At 45.9% G+C, this 26,772-nt stretch overlaps 1 protein-coding gene across 2 annotated transcripts in view; it reads right to left on the bottom strand.

Annotated features, from left to right (window-relative positions):
* Positions 1-26,772, bottom strand: part of SRPX (sushi repeat containing protein X-linked) — a 401,322-nt gene that overhangs the window by 199,499 nt on the left and 175,051 nt on the right. The window contains exon 2 of one of the 2 annotated variants that reach the window (XM_086934154.1): positions 18,175-18,240. The exons of the other annotated variant lie outside the window; for it this stretch is intronic. Within the exon in view, the coding sequence (XP_086790280.1) occupies positions 18,175-18,240 (66 nt within the window). The remainder of the gene's footprint in view (positions 1-18,174; positions 18,241-26,772) is intronic. 2 annotated transcript variants of the gene reach the window in all.

The following is a 26,772-nucleotide window of genomic DNA, read 5'->3' as shown; positions in this document are numbered from 1 at the left end:
CAAGCAAGCCGGGCCGAAGAAGGCTGAAATGCCAGAAACCGGTCCCCGGTAGCTTGTCTCCTTTCTGGTGAAGAATTGGCTTGGTAGTTTAGTCTGCCCTGTTCCCATGATGCACTGGGCCAGGGACAGACTGATTTGCATATAGCCAGGTTCTGAGCTGGGATGGGGCAGTGAGATAAATAACGGTGATGGATCAAGCCCTGATCTTTGGACTGGGTAAGAGTGGTCTGTTCAACTCAGACACTCTGTTCATCACCACCCCCTTTTCTAAATGGTTTCATATTGTTGGCCTCCCTAAGTACTTGCTCCCAATAGCTGCAGTAAATACTCACTAAGATTTTCCTTCTTTTTTTACATTACTGTTTCACTTTACTTGCAACTGCCCTGTTGGGAGCGCATAATTAGTTGGTTTTTTTCTTTCTTGGTTGGATGCTTGTTGTGCCACTGACCCTACTGTTTGTTTTCCATGGAGGGACCTGTGGTTCCTATGACTTGATAATATGTGAAGACAGTGCTTCCTTTTCCCTGCCCCCAGGATAGGCGTATACTCTCCAGCTGACATTTTCTGGTCTCGACTACCGTTGCTGCGCACATGCGCAGCTCGTTTGGCGAGATTTAATGTTTTGGAGGACTTTTAGTAAAGGGTTTCAAGCCCCACCCCTCTTTTCCATTGGCTGGCTAAACGGTGGCCAGCCATTGGGGAAGAGCTTTTTGTGATGTTGACTTTTCTGTTTTTGAGACGGCCCACTTGGACGGGCTCTTCTGCATTCCTCCCGTAGCAAAGGGGTTTGTTATCTTTATGGAGCCATGTGCTTACGCACATGGCCCCATAAAGACAAGTACGGCTTGTTTGCTGCCCACTCCCTCACCCAGTCTGCTTGCCTCCTCTATTGGCACCCTCCCTCCCGCGAGGGGGCCGGGTTTAGGGCCAATCTTACGGAGTGAAAAAAAAACGAGGAGTTGGAGCGTGAACATGATGGAGCAACCTGTTCCTGCGGCAGCTTCTCAGGTGAACGGGAGCGTTCCCATGCTCTTCTGCTTGTCGGTTTTCGCCAGGCCCTCTGCTGTGCCGCACGGCTCCATGTATGAAGTGCTGATCCAGAAGTTCCTCAGCTTGTACGGAGACCAGATTGACATGCATCGCAAATTAGTCGGGCAGCTCTTCGCCGATAAGTGGGGCCAGTACATCGACCTGCCAAAGGGCTTCCCGGTAAACGAGAGGTGCAAAGTGCGACTTGTGCCCTTGCAGATCCAGGTGAGCACCCACCTTGTACGGCAAACCTGGTGTCTCACGTCGAAAAACAGTAATTCAGTTTGTAGTGCCAGGGTCCGGACCAGTGAGAGGCGACCTTAGAATTGGACAGCTTTCATTTCAGAACACCATTCATACATGAAAAAGGAGCTTGAAAAACCTCTAGTATACGCTCTTTGTCACAGGAGAGGCAATTCCCGATGGCGCTTCATCTGCTGTGTGCAGAAGAGAGAGCTAGATGTTCTGTTATGAGTCGTATTTGCATGTTTATTGCCCGTTCTACTGCTGGTAGTTGAAGCGGTTTGTTATTCCTGTATCAGCTTCGACTTTGAAAGGAAAGAAAGAGTGAATGGGGCAGTACCTTTTTCTATAGATATTTTCCTCTTTGCCTAATCCATGTTCATGGAAAAGGCAGACTGAAAATCTGTGAAACACATCTGATTTGGGCGCTCAAAGGGGCCGAGCTGTAATGATCCGACAGTCTGCTGTGCCTTAATACCTTCAGTAATTTGCAGCCTCAAAAGGGCAGCTGCAGTAGCTCTTCTATAGAACACGCCGCACTGTTTTTTGTGAAATTGTTTGAGAAATAATGGCAAATGTTCCTAGTGTTGGTACTGTTGAGATTAAAATGTGCTTTTCTCTATTGGTTGCACGGTAAACTTGTTTTTAGCCCGATAATGGTAACCGTTATCGTTGCTTCCATACAGAGCGCCCGCCTTGTCTTAACACGGTCTTTGTGGGGCCTGACAGCTCCCTTGACACCCACCTCAGTGCCCCTGGTTTTCAGGTCTGCCCAGCCCCATGGATCAGATGGTCCTGTAGTGTCCTGTGCCCATTGTCCTTGAGACCAACGTTATGTGCCCCGTTACTGGGTGACATCCTTGTGGTGTCACGCGCGTCACTACACTCCCGGCTCCCTCGTACCAGTGTTGGTGCCTCTAGAAGTGAATGACTGTCCCTCTACTGCTGTAAATACCCCCTCCCCAGGTCAAGAGGTGTGCCCACGAAATCCAGGATTGTACCTTTTCAGCCCCAAATCGGTGGCCATCAAACTGGTATTCATATGCGTGCATGTCCATCCGAGGTGCGTCGTATGCTCAGGGTCAGTGCACTGTCCAGTCCAAATCTCGGCTGCCCACATGCAGTAAGTGCTCTTTAACCTCCAGTCTGTATAATGTCTGTGTCCGACAGGTTCATCGTTGTGCTCTCCAGTCCAGCTCTGCACATCTGGACCTCTGTGCTCGTGCCTTTGAACAATGCGGGTCCCAGGCGGCACTGATGCCCGCACGGTGCCAAGGTGATGGAGGCTGTGACAGCACGATGTGGTCAGTTTACTGTTTGTAGCTGAGCGCAACATGGTACTTTTGGAAAAGCGCATGTTCCAATGAATCTTCAGTCTCTGTCTGCCAATTCCGATTGGGATGCTGTTGGATCCTGTTGCTTTTTCCTCATAAACTTAGCAATAATTGTGTCTGTGAGAAGGAAGTGATGGAAACAGTTGGATTAAAGCCACGTAGGTAGTACAGTGTTTTTGGAAGCAGTCCTAATTTGCCTCTTCCTTAGCCAATGGGGGAGGCAGAGCCTTTTTCCATCCCAAACCCCCACCCACCCAGCCGGCCCCCTCCCTCCCCCTCTCACTTCTTTTCAAGATCTGCTTGGAGGCAGCTTCTCACCGAATGTTGGTGGGACTGCCTATGAAGAGGAGCTCCGAGAACCCCAGAGCGGCCCTTTTTCCTCTCTACGCTTGATTTTCCATGTCAGTCCGTGCTGTTAACCAGTGGGTGTGTTTGCGTACTTGGGTGTGGTGATGGGTGAGTGAATAAATTGTTTCCGGTGAGTTTGTCGTGCTGTGTGCGCATGTGTTTGTGCTGCTCCTAATGTGTGTTGTCTTGTAGGTGGGTGGTGTGACAGTTTATCTAGTACTGGCAATGTGTAGTGGTGATCTTGTATGTGGTGCTTGGCTCATGGCGTGTGTGTTTGTAAAAGTCTGTGCAGAACGGTGGTCTGTGTTGGTGATGATGTGCGTAATGCTGGTTTAAGCTTAGTTCAAGTTAATTTTATATATATATATATATATATATATATATATATATGTATGTATGTATGTATGTATGTATGTATGTATGTATGTATGTGTGTGTGTGTGTGTGTGTGTGTGTGTGTGTGTGTGTGTGTGTGTGTGTGTGGTAATCGTGTTTGGTGATTGTGTAGTGTGATTTCGTAGTGCGGGTGCATCTGGTGATTGTGCAGTGTTTTCAGTGATGTATTTCTGGGATGGTGCCAGGCTGTGTAATGCTGCGCAGTTCTGAGTGCGGGTGTGTTGTGTAGCCGTATGCAATGTGCAAGAGAAGACCCGGCTACCGCCATGCTGCCTATGGCATGAAGCAGATCTCCAAAGTAAGAGGGTGAACTGTGGGAGGAAGGGGGTGCAAGGGTGGCGAGAGTGACCCACTTCTTCAAGGTGCTAGAAGTTGTCTTTCAAACCATCTGGAGCTTGGCATCCTTGAACAGAATCGGGATGGAGAGTGTCCCGTCTCCTAGCATTAAAAGAGGTGCTCCTTTAAAAAAAAGCATTGAAAATGTAATAGGTCTCGCCTTTGATTAAGTTAAAGCCATTTGCTTTGCTATACAATACCATTAGCAAAGCAAATGGCTTTAACTTAATAAAAGGCGGGACCTATTGCATTTTAAATGCTTGTTATTTCTGCAGCTACTATATCCATCTGTACCGCTACTTTGACACTGTGAAAATACACTCTTCTCACTTGGAATGATTGGGGAATGAGAGGGCCGAAGAAACATGACCAAATCCGGTCACAGCTAGGGTGCTTTGGGGCACATGTGGCCTTCCTTCAGGAACCCTATCTGAATAAAACTGAGGTAGCAGCCTTGCACTGCAGATGGAGGGGTCACATTACCAGTATAAGTTGCTCCTCATATGCAATCCACGATTTGAATCTGCGCTGCGGTTCTCTTCTGTGTGGAGGAGTCCCGTATCCACCCAGATGGCAGGTATGCACTGACCAAGGGGCGCCTCGATGGCCTCCTTTTGATACTAGGCTTGGTTTATGCTACTAATTCTGATCAGGCCTGTTTTCAGGCTGCACTCTCTAATATACTCACACCTTGGTTGGTTGTTCCCTAGCTATTGGTAGGCGATTTTAATGCTGTCTTAGATATGAACCTAGATCACTCCTACCCCACCTCCCCCTTACCAAACACACAAGCTGTCTGCAACATGGCATTGCTTGCAGATTGGCTTCACCACTGGGCCCTTGGAGATGTGTGGCATATACGGCACTCACGGGTAAAGGAATCCTCTTGATGTACACGTGCCCATAGCCTGCCTGATTTGCCCTTCCCCACTCCAGGCAGGATTTATGGCATTAATTACCTCAGTAAACCCTCTTGGATCACAACCCACTGAAAGCCTGTCTGACATGGGTGAGGATCTCCACCCCAGTGCCCATATGGTGGATGCAGCCATTGTGGTTGGAAGGCCAGCTCTGAAACGCTACAAGAGGCTATTGTGTAAATCTTTACAGAAAATGCTGACACAGCCTCCACTAGAGCCCTGGAGTGGGAATCGTATCAGGTGATCATCAGAGGACTCAAGCTGTGCACCAACATTGGTCCACTCACAGCGCTAGAGAATGATTTACGCCAGTCTGAGACTGAGTTGAGGAGACTTGAAGAATCCGCTACCTGTGACCCTTCATATCAGGGAACACCCTTCAGCTATGATAGGTGAGCACACGGAAATTCCTGTGCTGTCTTGGCGCGCAGGCCTATGTGGCCCGTACGCATGAAAAGTGAGACAGACCCGGCTGATTGTTGGCCTATCTCATGCAACCCCAAAACGCTGAGCCCTGCATCCATGCTCTCGGATGTCTGAGGGAGACTGCTCAGTTTGTAAATAAAAGAGTTCATAAGAGGATCCAGTCTAAACCATCTTGCCCCCTCAGCTGATACTGATGTTTATAGAGTGGAAGGGAGGAATCGATGCAATTGGATTGTTGAGTGCAGATGTTCACAGATAAAGTGAACCAGACTAAGGTCCTTTCCCTCACTTCAGCTAAGATCCCAGAAAAGGCACTGGGGTCGATGCTAACAAATGCTCATTGGAAGCCCAACAATATCAGCACATGCTTGATAGGTGTCACAAGCAAGGAGGAGTAATTCCATGATACTCAGTAGATCCACTTTTATTTTGAGGTGGTGGTGTAACTCACAAAACTTTGATAAGTGGTTTATGTACCTTGAAGTTTGTTGGTAATTAGTTGGTAATGGCACAGAGGTAGTCAGGTAGAGATGTAGTCTGATACTGAGACACACACTAATGATAGGTAGTCAATGTATCGAGGAATAAGTTCCCTGAATTCATTTTACACTGAAAGATCAGTAGAATACAATTTTTTTTTTTTTGGAAAGACGCTTATTAGTATTCAATAGAGCAGTACATATAGCGAAGCCTACAACCCTTTGGGCCGGCTGCAATATTACGATGTAACATGAGGGTAGGGGAGTACAGAGGAAGGTGCACCGTACCATCGATTGTACCCTCAGTGATTGAGACTTTAAGTAAATTTTTCGTATCACATGTGCTCATTATACAGTTAAGTCTGCAAGTGATGTCTTATTTTACATTTTTTCTTATAAGTAAAACAGTTTAACTCTGCAAACAAAACAGATCAGTTGTCATCGGTGTGTCCCAATTTTTAGCTGCGCTATCACGTATCTTTCCGGCATCCATGACACTGAAACCCATAGAACGGAGCGTCAGTCCTTGGGGGCACGGCATTGGAGTAGGGGTTAGCAGTGCATGTGCACAGTCTGCCTTTGTCATGGTGTGCGACAGCCATTGAGAGCAGTAAGGCCCCACGGGCTGTCGATAGAGTGTGTGTTGCGCCAGACGGATGCACGGTATAGCCATGCTGTGTTCTCGGAAGACGCCACCCGCGTCCGGTCCCGTGGCCTGATATGTGCCTAGGTACCTCTTCCAGGTGTGGCGTGTAAGGAGGTCATGGCTATGTTTGGGAAACAAGAGTCCGAAACAATGAACATGGGGATATATGTGGGATGGGGAGTGGGAGGGGAGAGTGTACTTGCAGGAGCAATGCCTCGGAGAGGGGCCGGGAGTATGTTTCAATCCGTCGTGGATTAGTGAGCCTATGTGTGGGCGGCCGTCCGTGCCCATAGTCAGCATGTCGGACGTATGGCGCAGCCGCTGCTCAAAGCGTCCGGGTGGGAGGCGGGCTGCCTACTGGCCGCAGGCGCCACATCTCCAGCGCTCCCGGCGGGCGGGTGTCGTGGGGGGGGGGATAGAGCCTGCATCCCTGTCGTCGTCCCTGCTACCCCAGCAGTGCTATTCCATTCGCAGCGGTCTCTATGTGAGCCCTCTTGCCGTGCCCTCCCCCTGGAGGGACCTCAGGATGTCATCCCAGAGTTGTGCTATCGGGAACTGCCTTAAGCCCGCTATCTCCTCCCGGTGTAGTGCCGTGCTTTCTGCTCTAGCCCAGTTGGTGAAGGATGCATACCAGTGTTTGGGGATTGGCGGTTCCCTTCGTTTCCAGTGTTTAGTGAGCAGTCGTTTGGCTGTGATGAGGCCTAGATCCCAGAACCGAGCTTGTGTCTTATTGAGTTTGGTTCTTTTGTATAGCCCAAGTATACAAGCCTCCCATGTGTGTGGTAACCCCGGGCCCAAGATCAGTAGAATACAATGAAAGATATTTAGTAAAGGTCACATGCAAGAGGAGAGAATTATCCTTACAAAAAACAACTCAATATTTAGAATGGACTGTAAACCATGTATGGTATATGGGTACCTAAAGATAAGTGCTGGATGAATGAAGCCTTCCCATTCAAGCAAATTGAAAGTCACTTAAACAAATGCAAATTTAAGTAAAAATAGCCGCTAATGAAAAGTCAACCAGCTATCTTTAAACAACAATTGCATGCGAGAATTGTACTAGGTTTAAATGAGACAGGCGCATGAACAAATATGACGTCCAGTTGAATCATAACAGCAACTTAAATAAACCAAAGAAGTGTCATGGACCCCAAAGTTGAAATAATAATAGGTTTATAAATGAACTAATTCAGTTATATACATTTTTGCATACAAAGTGAAGATATATTTGAGGTTTAACTCCACAATTGCATGACTATGGAGATGGATGCAGCTTTTGGACCAACCGAGATCCCTGCACTCCAGAGCCTCGGTACAAAACGACAAGCTCCAGAGCCTCTGTACCACAGTACAAGCTACAGGAATGCTTGGAATGATGGAAATAATTTCTCAGAATCCGTGATTCAATCCCATGGGAGACCTAGGTTAGCTTTTCATAAAACATCCTGAAGGTGCGGATGCTGAAATTCCTGTAGCACCCCAAACATGCTTTACAAAACATTAGTGGTGCCTCTGTGCACGGTGAACAACACAGATTTAGAAAGCCCATGCAGGGGTTTCTGTGGTGCTCCTTTGCCCTCAGGGTCTCCACTCCTTCGAAATGCTCTCTCCCTTTTTAGTGCTACCTCACACCACTTTTCTTTTTATGACGTCTGGGTGTCCCGATCCCACCTGTGACACTTACAGGCATTTGTGATCTTTGGTGGCAGTGGGGCCCCATACCAGCACCGGCCATGCCAGCTACCTTCCTGGGCACGGGCAGGGATTAGCAACAGTCTTCCCTGTTCCTGCCTCGGGTGGAAGCAAGCCCTTTGTCTTCAGCTCCAGTCTGGATGTGGGAGCAGCAGTGCCTTCTCCTGCCCATGGCCGAGGCAGGGGAATGGAGCACTCCATACATGGGCAAGAGAGTAGCCATTTACTTCTTCTTTTGTCCTAAGGGGATGGTGTCCCCTGGACTCCTTGGATTGTGTCAGACCCCAGACGAATTGCCACATGCTTCATCCTCCACCTGCTTCCCTCCCCTAGGACCTGGCTGTATTTCGTGCTCCACAGGGCCGATGTTACTGTTCCTGGGCTTGTTTGACCCCTGGTTGCCAGCTCTAGCAGCCAGGAGTGTTTTCCTCAGGGCTCCTGTTCTTGATAAGGTTGCATGTAGTGGGGAGCAAAGTTAATGTTACTGTAGTCCCATGCTGTCCCATGGTACTGAATCCAAATCCCTGCAAGTGCTGAGTGGTTTAATATCATAGATTTGCATCAAGGATTTTCCTCTGTTCCTCTTCCTGAGAATATCCAGTATCGGTTTGTGTTCCCATTTTTAAATTGAAAAATGGTCTGGAGTTAATTCCCACTGGGGAGCGACCTTTGACCCTGCTCGCAGGAAGGTCGCTCCCCACGCCACCACACAGCCGCCAGCTGCCTCGTTTCCTCCTGCTGCCTGCCGCCGTCGCCCTGCCCTTCCTTCTCGTCGCTGTGTCCCTGCGGCCCCGCCCCCTGATCCCCATTGGCCACCCCGCTCCCGCCTCCCAGCTGCTCCTCCCTCCTTTTCCACCTCTTATGGAGGCCACGCACAGCGGGCGCACCGCTGGCGCGCCAAAGGCGAGCCCGTCTGCGCCTGGCCGCGCCCAGCGCCAGAACCCCGCAAACGCCACAACACCAGACTCCGCTACGAAACCACACCTGCTTCCAAGCCGCCCCAAAACGGACTCACGGACCTTTCTCCTGCCACACCTGCAGCTTCACCTACGACAGAACCACCAAACCCCCCAAGGACTGGACCCAACCACCTACGCTGCATACTCCTCAACACCAGCTCCGCACACAAACACGCCGTCAAGCTCTGGGATCTACTCGACACCTCCGCCCCAGATGTGGCCTTCCTGACCGAGACCTGGTGGAACGACTCTTTGGCGTCTGACATCGCCATAGCCATCCCGGACGGCTACAAGATCACCCGCAGGGATCGCGCCAACGGAATCGGAGGAGGAATAGCCATCATCCACAAGTCCACCCTCAAGGTCGCCACCCACGCAGACGACGCCCTCAACATCACCAAACACCTGCACTTCCGGATCCACACCGACCCCAACACCACCCTCAGAGGAACACTCATCTACAGACCACCTGGACCCGAGCTCAATTCAGCGACTCCATCGCCGACCTCGCCAGCACCCACACACTCGCATGCACGGACTACATCCTCCTCGGGGACCTGAACTTCCACCTCGAGAACAACAACAATGCCAACTCCGCCACCCTGACCGCCAACCTCGCCAACCTCAGCCTCAGACAACTCGTCACCGCACCCACTCACGCCGCTGGCCACACACTGGACCCCCATCTTCTCCACAGGCACCCACGTCGCCTTCGACCACACCACCGAACTCCACTGGACCGAACACCGCTGCATCCATTTCACCTTCAACAAACCAACGACGCACCACCACACCCAACAGCTGCCTCGCCGCTGCCGGAGCAAAGTCACCGAAGACCAGCTGATCACCACCCTCGCCCAGAACCCACCCACCGACCCCACCAACCCAGATGCCGCAGCCCGCAACCTCAGACAGTGGATCGACGACTGCGCCAACACCCTCGTCCCACTCAAGAAACCCTCCAACAACCACGCCAGCAAGAGAGCCACCTGGTTCACGGACGAGCTGCAGACCTCCAAACGCGCCTGCCAGAAACTGGAGAAGATATGGCTCCACGAACTCACTCCAGACAACCACGCAGCCCACAAGGACGCCACTCGCAGTCATCACCACTTCATCAGAATAGCCAAGAGATCCTCCTTCAAAGACCGCCTGGATAACAATGCACACGACAGCAAAGAGCTCTTCAGCACCGTAAAGGAACTCTCCAACCTTAGCGCCAACGCCAACTACATATCACCCTCACAAGAACTGTGCGACTCACTAGCCATCTTCTTCCACCGCAAGATCGCTGACATCCATGACAGCTTCAACACCATGACCGCCCGACTACGCCAGACCCCACCTCCCCTGTGAACACCACCAGCGCCAACCGCCTGACCTCCTGGTCCAACGTCAACGACGACGAGACAAGCAAGGTAATGAACTCCATCCACTCAGGATCTCCGTCAGACCCATGCCCATACCACGTATTCAACAAAGCAGACACTGCCACCGCACCCCAACTACGGAAGGTCATCAACATCTCCTTCGAAACAGCGACATTCCCGGAAAACTGGAAACACTTCGAAATTAACGCCCTCCTCAAGAAGCACAAGGCGGACCCCAAGGACCTCAAGAACTTCCGGCCCATCTCCCTGCTCCCGTTCCCGGCGAAGGTCATCGAGAAAATCGTCAACATGCAACTGGCCTGCCACCTGGAAGACAACAACATCTTGGACCCATCCCAGTCCACGTTCAGACGAAACCACAGCACCGAGACAGCCCTCATTGCCGCCACAGACGACATCAGGCGCCAACTAGACAACGGCGAAACATCAGCCCTCATCCTCCTGGACCTGTCAGCCGCCTTCGACACCGTCTGCCATCGCACTCTAAAGACACCACTCCTAGAAGCCGGAATCCAGGAGAAGGCCCTTGACTGGACCATGTCCTTCCTCTCCGGCAGAACCCAGAGCGTCCACCTCCCGCCCTTCCAATCGAGGCCACCGACATCATCTGCGGCGTCCCCCAGGGCTCATCCTTCAGCCCGACGCTGTTCAACGTCTACATGGCCCCCCTCGCACATGTGGCCCGCCAACACGACCTCAACATCATCTATGCCAACGACGCCCAGCTCATCCTCTCCCTCACCAAGGACCCGCACACTGCCAAAACCAACCTCCACGAGGGAATAAAGGCTGTCGCCGACTGGATGAAGAACAGCCGTCTGAAGCTGAACTCGGACAAGACAGAGGTACTCATCCTCGGACCCATCCCCTCAGCATGGGACGACTCCTGGTGGCCGACCAAACTGGGAACAGCACCAACACCCACCGACCATGCAGGCAACCTAGGATTCATCCTCGACTCCTCCCTCTCCATGTCTAAACAGGTCAACGCCGTCTCCTCCTCCTGCTACAATACCCTCTGCATGCTCCGCAGGATCTACAAGTGGATCCCGACCGAAACAAGAAGAACAGTGACACAAGCCCTCGTCAGCAGCAGACTGGACTACGGCAACGCACTCTATGCAGGAATCCCAGCCAAACACCTACAACAACTACAACGCATCCAAAACGCCTCCGCCCGACTAATCGTCAACATCCCCCGCCGCAGGCACATCATCCCCCACCTCAGAGACCTAGACTGGCTCCCCGTCGACAAGAGGATCACCTTCAAGCTCCTCACCCACACACACAAAGCACTCCACAACGCCGGACCAGCCTACCTGAACAGCAGACTCAGCTTCTACACCCCGCCCGCCAGCTCCGCTCCGCCAGCCTCAACCTCGCCGCTGTCCCCCGCATCCAAATAACAACCTCCGGTGGCAGATCCTTCTCCTACCTCACCGCCAAGACCTGGAACACCCTCCCTACCCACATACAGCAACCCTGGCTCTTCGAGCAGTAGCGGCACCCCATCCCCTCAGTGCCTTGACACCCTCACGGGTAAGTAGCGTGCTTGATTGATTGACTGGGCTATACAGACAGTCTGAGGCAGTGAGAGGTCGGTTAGTTTAATATACCGGCTTTATTCATCGTAACTATTACAAAAGGAAAAACTTCACCGGAACCTCATGGCACATTGCACCTTTTTTTTAATAGATTACATCAATTTACTACCCGTAAGAGTGGCAGCATGACTATTTAACAGGCCACAACACTGCACTGGCACTCATCTCACTTTCTACCTTGGTCCTGAAGAAGCGCACAGGATCTCCCCCTGAGACCGCTATACTGCGCGAAACATGTTGACCTTTCACATGTCCATAAAATGGATGTGACACTTGTCTAGCTACCGGGGGCCATTATCACCTTCAAGTAGCACAATCTTTTGTTTTTTTTATTGATTAAACCTACTACTCCCCCCTCCAGCCATCTTTTAACACTGCACAGAATACCTTTACAGCTTTATCACTCAAAAGATCTCTGAAAAAGTGACCCTTTGGGGGACCCATAGGGTATTGCTTCGCCGGAACGACGAGGAGCACTGCCCAATGATGAAGCATGACATCCTTCGGGGTGTGTGAGGGCACCAAGACAAGGACATACCGTACCTTGGCATTATATTAAGAGAACGACCTTCTTCCCCCCTCTTTCTATCATATTATCCGTAGGAACTGTGACTCGCCCGTACAACAAATCTACTTTTCAGGAGCACGAGTCACTGGACCTAGAGCCAGCTCCTTGTCCTCCCTCCCCCATTTTTTGTGTTACACAGACAGTCCATCAATATTCTCTCAACTTCTGCAGAACGATTTATAGAGTTTACAACTGCCCTGCAGTTCAGTGCTGATGCAATTTATAGATGATCTGATTGTTGCAGCAAAACCAAAAGAAGCTTGTAAACTGGATACAATTGACCTGCTGAAATATTTATCAGAAAATGGTCATAAAGTGTCCCGAAAAAATGCAATATTGCCAGAAAGAGGTTATTCACTGGGGTCACAAAATTGAAAAAAGGAGTAAGAAAAGTGTCTACAGAACGCATATCTGTGATTCTAAATATTAATTCAACAAAGACTCATAAGATTTGGAGATGTTTTTGGGAATGGATGTCTACTGTTGTCAATGGATTCCAAAACTTTCCCTGATTGCAAAGCCTTTACAGAAGTTAATTCACTGTTATGTGAGTGTTGGGTACCATGGAACAACAAATGCCTGAATGCCTTCCTCGAGCTCTGACATAGCCTCTGTACTGCTCCTGCTCTTGGAATACTTACTATGAAACATATTTGTATTTATTCTATTATGAATGAGAAGGGTGCTCATTTTCAGTACCTACTCAGTAACATGGAGGAGCAAAGTGGCCAGCAGCCTATTTTTCTTCTACATTAGTTCCAGTAGCTGCCTCACTTCTAGGCTACCTGAGGCGCATTGCCACCACCTGTCTTGCTATTCAACAGAGTCAAGGAATTGTGATGGATTAGACACTTATTGCGTTATTCCCTCATTCAGTTGAGATTTAGCTGACTCGAACCTTGCATCTGACAAGTACTCACCTGACAAAGTATGAGCATATTTTTCTGGCAGATGAGGACATTACCCCAAATTACCTTTTTATTATAAGTCTCTGGGGCCCAGAATGAGGTGGCTAAAGTGTGACATACCAGAAGACTCAGGTTCCCAAAAAACACAAGCTAACTATGAGTTTATGTGGTTCTCCCAAGCTGAATTGAATGCAACGCAGTCAAAGATTCAGCCTCCCAAAAGACACCTAAATATTAGGAGTCTTTGGTATCTGGACAACAGCAAACGAGGTGCAGCCCCATGGAAGGCACAACTTCCCAACCACCAAAATTGCTATGGGTCTGTGAAGAATGTTAGACTTTCACAACCACAGAGTCAGTAGGTGCTGTACAGTGAAAGAATCAGCTTAATCGATTTAATTCATTAACCAGAACTTTAAAAGGCATGCCTGGTTAGGTCAGGTGGAGGGGAGTAGGACGAATATGTTAGAATGGTACATGGGAAGAAAGAAGTGGTCACTGCTATAAGAACACTCAACAGTGGTTTTAGTAATCAAGTTTCACTTACACTGGTATTATAGAGCCAAAGCACAACAGAGTTTGGCAGCGTTGCTCAACTTAAACTTTAGCAGCTGCTGGAATTGGTCTATTGCAGTGAAACTGAGATAGCTAGCATGGCTTTATCACGTATTCTAGTCTTGGTGGGCATTACCCTGTCAGTGTAGTGTCAGTAAAGGTTACTGGCTGCTACAAGGTAAGCTGAAGTAGCCAGAAGCTAGTAAATGCAGGAGAGATAGGTAACATCTCCTGGGTGGGTTGATGGAGATATTAAGGACCTGCACGTGAGGACAGACTTTTGGTAATCTTCACTCAAGGCAAAAAGGAAAGAGAGGCAGGCAGGGCAGTGGGAAGGTCTGACTGATTGGATTGCAGAAAAAGGGTAAACATGCATTGGCAAAGCCAGAAAGTATGAAAGTTAGTTTTCTAACATATTATACTGCAAGGACATGCCAGAATAATTAAAAAGAAACCCTGCTTCTCATGCTTGCATGAAAATGAATATTGTTTTTGAGCACCTGCAAGCAGGAAGGTGTACATAAAAGAGATGTAGAAAACATTTCTAATTTTAATGCTTATCACAAGAAATTCTTATCAGCACAAAGAAAAGGTTCTATTGACTTTGTATTACCATAACCAGAATAAATAGTTTCAGCACACAATGATGACTAAAAAATAAAAAAGACAAAAGAGTAGTGTTAGAAATTGAGATCGCTAGTTGGCAATGCTTTGCACCTTTGCCTAAGTAGGAACCCTTGCTTCTAACCAGGGTAAGGGAGTTATGCCCTTAGACAACCCCCTGCCCACCCCCTTGGTAGCTTACCATGAGCAGTCAGGCTTATCTCCAAGCCATTTGTGCACACATACAGTAACAGAGTGAAAACACTACAAATGGAAACCACATCAGTTTAGAAAAATAGGTACGCTATATCTAAACAAAACAAGACCAAAATGACAAAAATCCACCATGCATATGTCGAGATATTATCTAAAATAGGTTATTCACAAAAATAAAGCTTGTAGCAACAAACAGCTCCACCTGAGGCTATTATGACATCGAGATGGAAAGCCCAAAGTACGGCGCCGACCACACCATGCGCAGGCCGGGCACAGAGTCATACAGAAGCCAAGGACAGTACCTTGGCAAGCGAGGAAAACAAAGACGGTGCACGGCGTTGTGGAGGTGATGCGTCGTTGGTGCCGGGCGGCATCGGTTCCTTACAACCACAGTGGAGGTGAGGCATCAGTTCCTTACGACCACAGGGGAGATGAGGTGTTGGTTCCTTACTGCGAGGCTGGGGAGGTGAGGCTTCAGTTCCTTACTGTTGCTGGAGAGGTGAGGCATCGGTTTCTTACGACAATGCGGGGTCGAAGGTTTCTGCAGGTCACCCAGGTCAGGTGTCAGCTCCGCGATGATAAAGCACAAGCATTGGTGAGGTTGTGGCTGTGGTGCGAGTTGGGGCAGTGTGCCGTGAGGGTCACGAGTGTTGTCCTCGGCTCCAGTGCAGACAGCGGCCTCATCAGGGATGGCATCAGAGATACAGTACGTCGTCTGCAGGTGTCGGGCTGGGGTGCAAGTCAGACGGTGTGTTCTGCACTATACGAGCAATGCCTACGCTTTTGTTGCAGGTCACGGCATCGCTCCCCGGTGTCGGTGTTGCTTTTTCCATCTGTGGCAGCTGAAACAACGGTTCTAGGTGCAGGAGGACAGAGGAAATGAAGTATTTGTGTCCCTGAGACTTCAGAACAGTAGACAAGCTCTACACCAAGCCCTTTGAGATCTTCTTCAATCAGGATACACAGCACAGTTCAGTCTTTGGAGTCTCCTTGGCAAAAGCAGCCCCTGCAGGCCAACCGAGAAAAGCATCCACACAGCAATGGGGCAGTGCTCTTCCTTACAGCTTCTCCAGCTCTTCACCTTGGCAGAGGTTCCTCTTGAGACCAGAATTCTGGGGTTTAAGGCCCACTATAATACCCCATTTTCTTTTTGTTCTTCTTTGTGCCAGGGTCTCTGAGCCCAGTCTAAACCAGTTCTGTCATCACTGGTGCAGTATGGCCACAGGGGGCGGAGACAACATTGTGCAAGGGGAACAGGCCCTATTCAGGTGCAAGGACAACTCCTCCCACTACTCTAAACGCAGACATGATCTATTCAGTTCAGCTCTGAGTTATCCAGGAAGGTCCAGGCACACCTCAATACCCCACCGCCCCCGGGGCTGTCTACAGTGAATGCACATCCCCAGTCCCTTTCACTCCAAAACCAAACAGTCAATTCACAAACAGGCAGAGACGCATAGAATGGTTAACCAAGAAAATGCCTACTTTCTGAAAGTGCATTTTTTAAACACACAATTTGAAAACCATCTTTACTAAAAGAGTGTTATTAACTTCTGAGTTCAGAGAGCCTAAACTATGTTCCTCAATCTTGTCCCAATGGGAAGTTATACTTGTAAAATGTTACAAAGTAGCTCCCATGTTAGCCTATGAGGCAGATAGCCTTCCAATAGTAAAAAACTAAATTGACAGTATTTCAATTTCAGGACATGTCACACACACACACCAGTGCATGTCCTACCTGTCACATACACTGCACCCTGCCTATGGGGGTACCTTGGGCATACTTGAAGGGTGCCTTACATGTAAGAAAAAGGAAGGGTAGGACCTGGCAAGTGGGTGCATTTTCCAGGTTGACATGGCAGTTTTAAAACTGGCTGTAGACACTGCTGTGGCAGGTCTGAGTTACCTTTACAGCGCTACTCATGTGAGTGGCACAATCAGTTTGTCTTGAGTGAATATCTTCTTTTCAGGATGATAGGGAGAATGTTTGTTTCATTCTGTGACAGATTTGGGAAAATAAATACCAGATAGAAGAGGCTGTCCATTGATAGAAATAAGCAAAAACACATTTGCATCTCAAAAAAGAATTTCAATCCAAAGAAGCATAAATTTGACCAACTTTAAAAAGAAATGTAACTCTTAAGCATAAGATAGAGACCCAGTTTCAGCTAACATCACGTCTTGTGTATATGATGTGTGTATATGGTATTCTATGCTATAGCAACTCTTGTTACTGTGTAACACAGTTTTTATTTTCCTATGTGAAACTAGGCTTCTGTAACTGATGTCATTTTATATCTCGCTAATCCTCATATAAAGCGCTCTGAGACCTCCGGATCTTGCCAGCGCTATATAAAACTCTGCAAATAAATAAATAAATAAATTGGGCTCAACCACTCCACACAACAACATGCGTATTTGTAAAGCGGCCATACACCCAGGGCATCATAGCACTGAATAACAGATGTTTATTGTTACCCAACTCAATGACACTCATTTTATCAACCTCAGAAGGACGAAAGGATGATTGGACCTGCCGGGAGTGGAGCCTGTGCCCATGAGGTCAAACACAGGTCCCTACAGTTGATGCATTAGTCCACTAAGCCACCACACCTAGCAAAGCCACAAGACTCACCTTCATAAGAACCTATATTACTCTAAATCCCTGTAAATGATCATGAACAGTATATTAGAGCCTATGCCCTTTGTTATATGCTCTCTTGCCCTCCACAAAGGTCCAATGTATAGAAAAAAACACAATAAAATATACATATGACTTGCATCCTTTTACTTTCAAGAGTAGACTTTCTCTTCTTGGGTTGAGCTCAGTTAATAAGCACCGGGCAATGACCAATGTCGATATCTTCAAGGTTGATAGACGTGAAGTTGAGAATAGTAAATCTATACTTACTGATGCATACTTACTTTCATGACATAGTGGTTGTTCTGGATACAATATTTTGGCAGGATAATATGGAAAACGTAGTAAATTTAAAAACACCCTAAAAATTCAAGTGAATTTTCAATTGCTTCTAAGGACTAGCTCTGCAAAACTACTGCGTTTGCCAGCGAAGTCTTACCTTTATGAGTGTTCTTAGCATGCTGCAGGCCCTTTGTGACAATACCCTATGCACCATTTTTTCATGTCCATGCAACTACTTCTACAATAGAAGAAAATCTGCCATGTCAAGGTCATCAATTGCATCTGCGACCGTGAATGTCTGCAGATCCCAATTCTGTGAATCAGGATCAGGCATTCACCTTCTCTAATGCCACTTTTTGTGCATTCAAGTTCAACTTTGATGCTCAAAAGACATTGTGAATTGGTCCTGCAGAAACTGACCCATTGCAAAAGGTTAAGAATGCACATCAAGTTCACATCAGCATTCTTAATTGTAAGAAACATAGGTTATTAACAACTTTTCAGCATTTTAAATGTGCATTAGTGTTTTGTTCATGATTCATGAAACAGTGGCCTAAAAGGGTAGAATGTTAGTATGTAAAGCAAAGCGGTCACCTTTACTGGCATATCTATGGTGTGAGTATCTATCTTCATCGTCTTCTACCGCGTAATATCCCGAACCTAAAACAAAAACAAAGAGAAAAACTGCAAATAGGAGGAAATGAAACACCAACATACATAGACAACTGATTTGCCTTGCTAAAGTCATGCAGGTGATATTAATTGTGAAAGCAATAATCATCAATAAGCAGTGAAAAATGGCAAGCTTCCGGTGGACACCAGCCATTATGCCCAGCATGCTGCATTTTGAAGCGGTAGGCGTTTTCTTTTAAACAATATTTCTCATTTGTTTAAAAAGATTTTTATGCACTTACTGTTTCAGTGTGAACTACATGCACGTTTATTACAAGTGGACAAAGCTGTCTTGCAGAGCAGTTGACAGATTATGAAGACCTACTTGAAACTGGCAGCAGTTTCAAAGGTTGGATTGCGAAACTTAAAAGGTGCAATGCAGTGTGTAAAATCTTTGTAGTAACTAGCCTAGTGCATTACATACCTTGCAGCAAGTGACAAGCAGTGACCACCTCCCACAATTACAATAAGTTACATCTTCATTCAAACCGCGGCCATGCCATAGCGTTAACCTACGAAATGGGTGTCTGTGAGGATAGAGCACACCATTGAGTGAGAGAGGATAACATTTCAATAATGTATATCAAATTCATTGTCTCTGCACTGTACGAAGTTACACAAAAGATGATGGGTTAGTGTCATCGAAATTCATCAGACCCACAGTATCCTAATATTCATTATCTGTACCTTGGAATAAAGATATCTATCAACTATGCATCAGCCAGGCAGGTGGAACACTTAGATTTGCATGAAGACCCTTTTCAATAAATCTAGGAGTCAATGAAGATGAAATGTAACATTCAGCTCTCTCCCAAGAAGGGACATGCAGGAAGTATGTATTTTTAGAAGACCCTCAACCAAATTTAGGATTCGGAAATGATTTTGGTAGATCCAAAAGGTTGCTATGATTACAGATAAAAAAATGCCTTGAACTTATGATACAAGTTTGTAGGAATTTATGAGGAACAACATCAACATTAAAGAAAAACTACAGCACAGGGTAAAAAGTAGAAAACCTCCCTTCATATCTGGACCTTTCTGCTATGTGCAACTAGACACGCACTGGTGATAAGGGATCTGACTCAACTCCAAATCATTGGTTTACTTTTTTGTGAAGCAGACCATAATGTATTATGGAAAAATGAAATACAAGGCTACTGGAATTATCCGCCAACAGAGGAACAAACAATGCTCCATTATGCAGTAGTGGTAAATGACTAAATTATAAAGCACAAAAAGATAAATTATGCAGCATAATTTTGACTCTGGTGATTTGCACAATAATACTGCTGGATTGAGGAACAAACGTTTTTTTGACATCTGTAAATAATGCAGCATACGGTAGATTTGCCATCTGTGGTAAATCCATAATTATGAAGCTAACACCGCAGCAGCAGATTCACATACTTCCAATGGCCCTGGTATGTTACTAGCATGCCGCAGACCACACTACCCAGTGGCAATCCCCTATGTTCAACAGCATTTCCCCCCTATTTCTACAGATCTCTACAGTCTCTTGACAACCTCTTGCTTTATTCAGACTTTGGTTTCTGTTTATTACAAATGATGGCCATCTCTAATTCTGCCACTTTGGCAGGATAACCTCAACCATCGTTTGGAAACTGAGGTACTTCTTCTAAGACATAGAAAGTCTTTTAGAAAACGAACTCCCTGGTAGAAAGTTTTAGTTAATAGCAAACAACTCAACATTCAGGAAGAAGTTAAAAGGAAATGCTTTTCTGATTAGATTCTGTAATTTTTGGCTTCGGTAAACAATACTGTCTGCATAATCCACTTTTACTTTGATGAAGCCCGCCATATCCACAGTATACCTCACCACGAATACTTGAGTCAGATTGAGCAACGGGACAGAATAATACTCATATTCCGTCAGAGCCACCAAGAAGTTTAAAACCTTAGATAATCCACCACAAGCTGTTTTTGCTTTTGTGGGAACAAAATGATTGCCATCATACTATATAAATGCAAACCATTTTCTCTCTTCTGTCCCTCCGCTATCCTTCTGAATCCAAATAACTGATTAATATCCACCACTCAAATTACTTTCATATTTCACTATACTAATTCACCACTAATCCTTATGGACTCCGGAGTAGCATGCTACTTGCCAAGAAAGTGCTTCAACACCCCATTAGGGGTAACAAGCTCTATATAAATGCAATCCTTTTTACCTCTTCTATCCCTCCGATATCCTCCCCAATTCACATAACACCACTCAAATTACTTTCATATTTCACTATACTAATTCAGCACTAATCCTTAATGGGTCCCAGAGTAGCGTGCTACTCACCGAAAATAGCGCTTCAACACCAGGGGTAGTAAGCGCTATATACATGCAATTACAATACAGTACAATACGAGCTCTATTCTCGGCTCCACATCACTGGCCTTTTGTTACAAGGCCCAAGTGGAATTCAAACTTTCATACTTAGTCATGTGGCAATTCATGGGAAACGAACTAATGGAACATTAACAACACTATATAATTCTCTGAGAAGTGGACTCTAGCACTATCTAAAATTAAACAAATTCCCCTCTGAAGACATATTATTTTCATCTCTGAAGTAACACCAACTTTCACAACATCTTGGTGAATAAGAAAACCTGCAGACTTTCAAGAAAAAAACACAGAAAACGTATTTACAGTAGCTCAATGGTGCTTCACTAATATTTTATTGACAGCATGTTGGCAGTCCCTAGATTTCGGATGCCAATGAGTTTTTAACTAGTTAACAAATATAAACTCATAGATAAACATATTGATATATGCCAGTATCAGACTGGCCCTTCCCACAAGTCCTTTATCACGCTATGTTATAGTTCAAGTTCTGACGTTACAGTGGAACCCAGGATGAGATGCACACCAAGATGGGAAGTGGTCCAAGCTGACTGTGAAAAAATAAAGACAAACACCAGTGAGAGTAAATGTCCAGATGATGCCTGTTCTCCAGATGAAAGCCACCCAGTTAATTTCCTTTGCTTCGTGTCAACTCTCGTACACAAAAATCGTCTATCAATAGATTTTCTATGATAAACCACCAATACTAGTCTTCCCTGTAAACGTTCAGACAATGGTCTGCATCTTTAAGCCTGCAACTATGAGAAGGCAGCACTCGGATACACTTGGGAGTTTTCTGGGTCAAAACAACCTTTATTATCAAATGCTAGCTCCACACAGTATCTGTTAATGGTAGAGGGAAAGGGGGAAATTATTGGGGGAACCCCACAGCAAAGCAGGTTTATTGTAAACAGGTTAACGCCATTTGTACCTAGTATGATCACCAAAAATATATTTGCCGAATCGATAGATTAACCAGAGCACTGGCTTAGACTGAGAAGAGGGTTTATCAACTTGCATCTGTATTGTCAGTTCATATTTGACGTCTGATATAGTGAAATCTTATCTCAATTCACCCCGAGCTCTGACAAATCCAATCAAATTAGAATCATTTCAATATAATTCACTTCAGAAATAAATAATTACAATTTCTTAGATGGAGAAAATCAGGTGGATGCACGGGGTTTAACTGGGTTTTACTCCACTGGACGGCTATGTTCAGTAGTGTATGTTTGAGGTGCAGAACAGCACTTTGTACACTGATGTTGATTCACAAAAGTGCTAGAGGAAACTATGCAACCTTTGACCTCACAGGTTTAGCCACATGTACTGTCCAAGAGCCTCATATTTTCTGCTGAATAACAAGGGAACTAACAAGTGGAAACGAATATCAAACTGATAAGATGACTCATTGTGAGGGGATTGGTTATTACAATGTGATTTCAACAAGTTACCCCAAGTATTTGACTGACAGACTTCAGAGATGACAAACTCAAGCCACCAAGATGTGCCTAAATCTTGGTAAGTCCAGACCGGCTCTTAAAGCACTCCACTGGGTTCCAGGTCGTACAAGCATTACACTCAAGTCACTTGGCATCCTCCACAAAGTTTACTGGAACAAAAGACCTGGCATGCTCACAGCAGTGTCCTCTCATTATTTCCCCACAAGCAACATTTGGCTGGCAACCTAACAACAGAATCTTTGCCACCCCTTTAACCAGCAAAAACAGGGAGAGTGATCCTTGGGAGTGTTGAGTGCAAAGCTTTGGAATACTCTTCACCCCAAACCCAGAGCTGAATCTAACTTCATGAAACTCCTCACTCAAGGCATCTTCCCAGAATCTCTAACGATAGGCAAGTTTCTGACACCCCTAAAGAAACCTACATTAGACCATGAAGACCTCGGCAACTACAAGCCCATCACTCACCTATCCTTCATTGGCAAGATAACTGAAAAACTAGTTTGTGCTCAATTCTAAAATAACATCAGTGCTGACAATCACCTTAAGGTCTATCAACCAGGCTTCAGGTCATGCAGCAGCAGAGAGACCACTTCCTCAAACATCACAGATGAACGTATGAAGATAGGCGCTGACTCCTGATATTGCTGGCTACAATACACTCAACCATTTATCCCTCAGCCACACTCTGAGTCTCGAATAGGAGGAGCACCAGTCAAGTACATTGCTAGTGAATCCCACCTATCCCATCAACACCATTAGTTCACATGGTGCCTCCAGGACCCAAATGATCCCTTACTGCTGCAAAGTCCTCCAAGGTTTCTTACTGTCTCCCCTCATATTCAACCTTTACATGGAGCTACCTTAGGGTTCTACTCATAGATAACAGAACCAAGATTCACCAATATGCCAACAATATACAACTCACCCTGAAAGTCTCCTCTGCTCCAGACATCCAACGCCACAAACGGTGCCTACACCTCATCTAGACCTCAATGTCCAGCGCCTACCAGAAGCTCAACTCAACAAAAACAGAATTCTTATTATTTGCCAAGAACAATCAACAGCATATAGGACAAATCTGATTCAATCGCATGAACCCCAATGGCTTCGAACCTCAGCTTTCGCCGAAATCCAAGTCCCTTGGATTCACCATGGACACCAACCTCACAATTGGTTGCCAAAAAAATAAAGATGGACTAGTAACAGTTCTCTTGCCTAAAGAAAGTTAACCCATTTCTTCCATAAAGCAACTTTAGAACTGCTGTTCAAATCCTTGTATTCTCGCATCTGAATTGTGTCACTGTCCTTCATGTGGCCTACCAGAGTCCAGACTGGCACTTCAAACGGGCATCCAGCACACCAAAGCATGTCTCTTCGGAGCCAGAAGAAATATGATACTATCAACATCCTGAAGGAACTTCCTTAGCGTCCTTTGGCAGCCTCCAACATTTTCAGAAAAAGCTACATCATTTACAAAGTCAGCATAACCAGCACATCACCGGCGTACGGACATGCTCATCATCTCGGTGGCTCTCGGTACACCCGCTGCCAGGCCACCATTAGACTGGTGACTACGAAGTGTTAATAAAGAAAAAATCAAGTCAGCAGGCCTTTTCCATCTACGCACCCAAGATCTGGGACAACATCTCGGCATCCATACGTACCACCCTGATGCTGCTCCGATTTAGAAAAGAGTAGGACACACCTCTTGAAAGAACACTACATCACAATGCAGTAACAATCCTCATTGCCTGTCTGCCTGCCTATGACCCTGTAGAGTGTTTTGCTTCCTTTCTGGGTAGGTTTGCACTATATAAATGCCACATACATACTAAACCAAGCTCTTTAACAAAGCTTTTTCCTTAGACAGCTTCTATCTTTGCAATAGAAAACGGAGATGTAAAAAGACAACTAGCAGATGTCTAGAGTGTAACTTATTTATATCGCAAGATTCCAATCAGCGCACTATAAAACACCAAAATGTATAGATATACACAGGCGATAAAAAGTAAACATGACTCTAGAAGCCCTATTTCCTTTCTGCTCTAACCTCTCCCTTCAGAGACCCTGATTCCATGGGTAGCAAAGGCAGTATCCAGGAATACCATATAGCATGTCAGTGGCTGTAACTGCTACCCCTCATTACCCATCGATGGTTTTCTCCGAATGGCGGCATGGCAGCAGGAGGAGAAGAAAATGAAAGGAGAAATCAGAGCAGCAAGAATGGAACATTTTCCTTCATAGACATATATTTTTTTAAACTCGAGCGCACCAGTGCAGTATAAAATCTGATGCACTCTGGGGGCACAAAGAGATTCAGAAGAGCAAACCCATCACTAAATGTTGCAATGGTTGTCTTATATATAGCACAGAAATAAAAAGAAAAGAACTGGGATAAACAAGTACAAATATTACAGAGAAGCAGCCTGAGATCTGACATGCATTGCAAAGGGTGCAGCAAAAACACTGCACCCAATTTATAAAGAGCACATATTTTGACCAGGGCAAATGATGAAATGCTTCAAACATCTTTTTTACACTGTGCTGTGCACCTTCTAACACATTCGTATAGACTTGATCTATTCTAGAGGGATTCTGGAGAGGCCTGCTAGCTCTGTATAACTTCTCTCTATAGGAAAATATCTGAATTTAAAGGAAGGTGCTAACCTGGCAGGTTGGTGGGCCGGGATCTTTGAGCTATAATGTACAGTAGTTTTTGTATAGCGCTTCGCACCACATTGTGGGGTACAAAATCGCATTTTCAGAATTATAGCACTCTACACTATGGGAAACCGTATGGTTGGCAGTGTTGAATTTATTGCGATCAAATGAGAGAAGCATTTAGGTGTTGTGACCAGAGCTGTACTAATATCTTGTCTTGAGATATAAGCGCACAAAATATAATTGAGAATAGTTTGGGATTAGAATGTAATCTGCAGATCCATTGATACGGTTCAGGGGTTTTATTACGTCAGAGATGGGGGCAAGAGCAGGGATCTACTTAGATGATCTATGGTATAGTGTGATGGGCAGGGTACCAAACCATATAGGCGTCTACAATCCACCAACCTAGCAGGGGAGGTGGCAGGGAGCAGTGAGAGTCTATACATAAAAGAGAGGAAATATATCAGAGTATTATATATTTTGACTTGTATGGATTTAAGCTCTCCCCCGCCCCCATGCTGTGCATTTGCTTAGGCCTCAAAAGTCATTATACACATGAAATAGCTGGAGGAGCATTATTATAGTAGAACAATGAGAGTCACATTGAATATACTTATCATGCATTTTGATTGTATGCTTCTAGTTTACATATTCATTTAAATAGAAAGTCAAGTCAATAAAGCTTTATTTCGGCAGTTTTCAATCATAAAAGCAGAATAGAAAACGCAATATAAAATTTAAAATTTAAGGCAATTGATCCACTGAATAATATAAAGTTTTACATAAAACCGAGTTAAAAATGTAAATGGGGTCACAATACAAATATGACATATTGTGTATGTTAAAATACCAATAAAAGTAAAAAAAAAAGACATAGAACGAATACAGTTTACCAAGGAGCAAGAGAAGCTTATCATTCATGGCAGTTGTTTTGCTGGAACCTAACTACACAGGCTTTCTGTAACCTTAATCCTAGCTCTGCGAGTGCACCATATTGAGAACAGAAACCTTGAGATGTTTAAAGGCAATCGATAGAGAATAGTAATTCAGGATCCTGACTACTAAGTAGTTCCTGAGGCCCAAGTTGTTGCATAATTGCCGAATCCACCTTACTCTAGCTGTTTTATAAAGGGGGCAAAATAACAGTACATGGAGGTCAGATTACTCTTTTTCTATGCAGCCCGGACAACCCAAGGGAGTGGTTGTAATACCTCTCCATTTATTAGTTAAAGCCCTTAGTGGAAGTGTTCCATGCCTAAATTGGAGATAAGGTTTCTTTGCCATAAAGGTCTGGATGTTGTCCAGAGTCTGCTCGAATTTATAGATGTGTTTGACCTCCAAAAAGCTGTCAGTTAGAACACCCAATTGGCTGTTCTGTGTTAGGCATGCCAAATTGTGTTCCTTTAGTACCAGGGAGAGTGATTTCTTTGAAATGAGGGGGCATGAGGTTAGGTCTCCCAATTTTAATGCAGAGGTGTCTGATATGTTGGAGCCATGGTAGCTTCCCCGCTCCCAGAATGGACAGGACGTTCTTTAATTCCTCCCTATAGGTGACGAGTTCAGGGGTGCTCCAGAGTCGTCGCCAAAAGAGAAGAGGGTGGTTGGCGATTATATCCTTTATGGGTTCGGCTCCCAGATCGAGCCTCAAAGGAATAAGTGGTGTACCCTTCGGGAGCCCCAGAAGGCGTCTAAAAAAGTTGTTCTCTATCAGAGCCAGTGAGTTGTCGAAACAGTGGCCCCACAGTTCAACCCCATAAAGGGCTCCCCCCCCCCCCCCCCCCCCCGGCTGGTGTCTTATATATTTAAATAGATGATGTTTAGAAGAAAGCAGAATAACTTTAGGCTTTCCCATGAGTGTTGTAGGGAATTCTCACAATATTTCTCTCGTCTTACATAATGATTACGAAGTTAACCTTTCTCAAAATAAACACATTTAGAATGGAATAATAGCTACTTACACCTCTGCTCCTGAGAGAGTTGCATACAATATTTTGTAATAGAAACATCGGTTAACCCTGTTTAGCAGCAGCCAGG

This window comes from Lissotriton vulgaris, chromosome 8, assembly GCF_964263255.1.
Source record: "Lissotriton vulgaris chromosome 8, aLisVul1.2, whole genome shotgun sequence".
Lineage (NCBI taxonomy): Eukaryota > Metazoa > Chordata > Amphibia > Caudata > Salamandridae > Lissotriton > Lissotriton vulgaris.
Note: the sequence above shows the minus strand (reverse complement) of the source record. Positions and strands in the feature narration are given on the sequence as shown.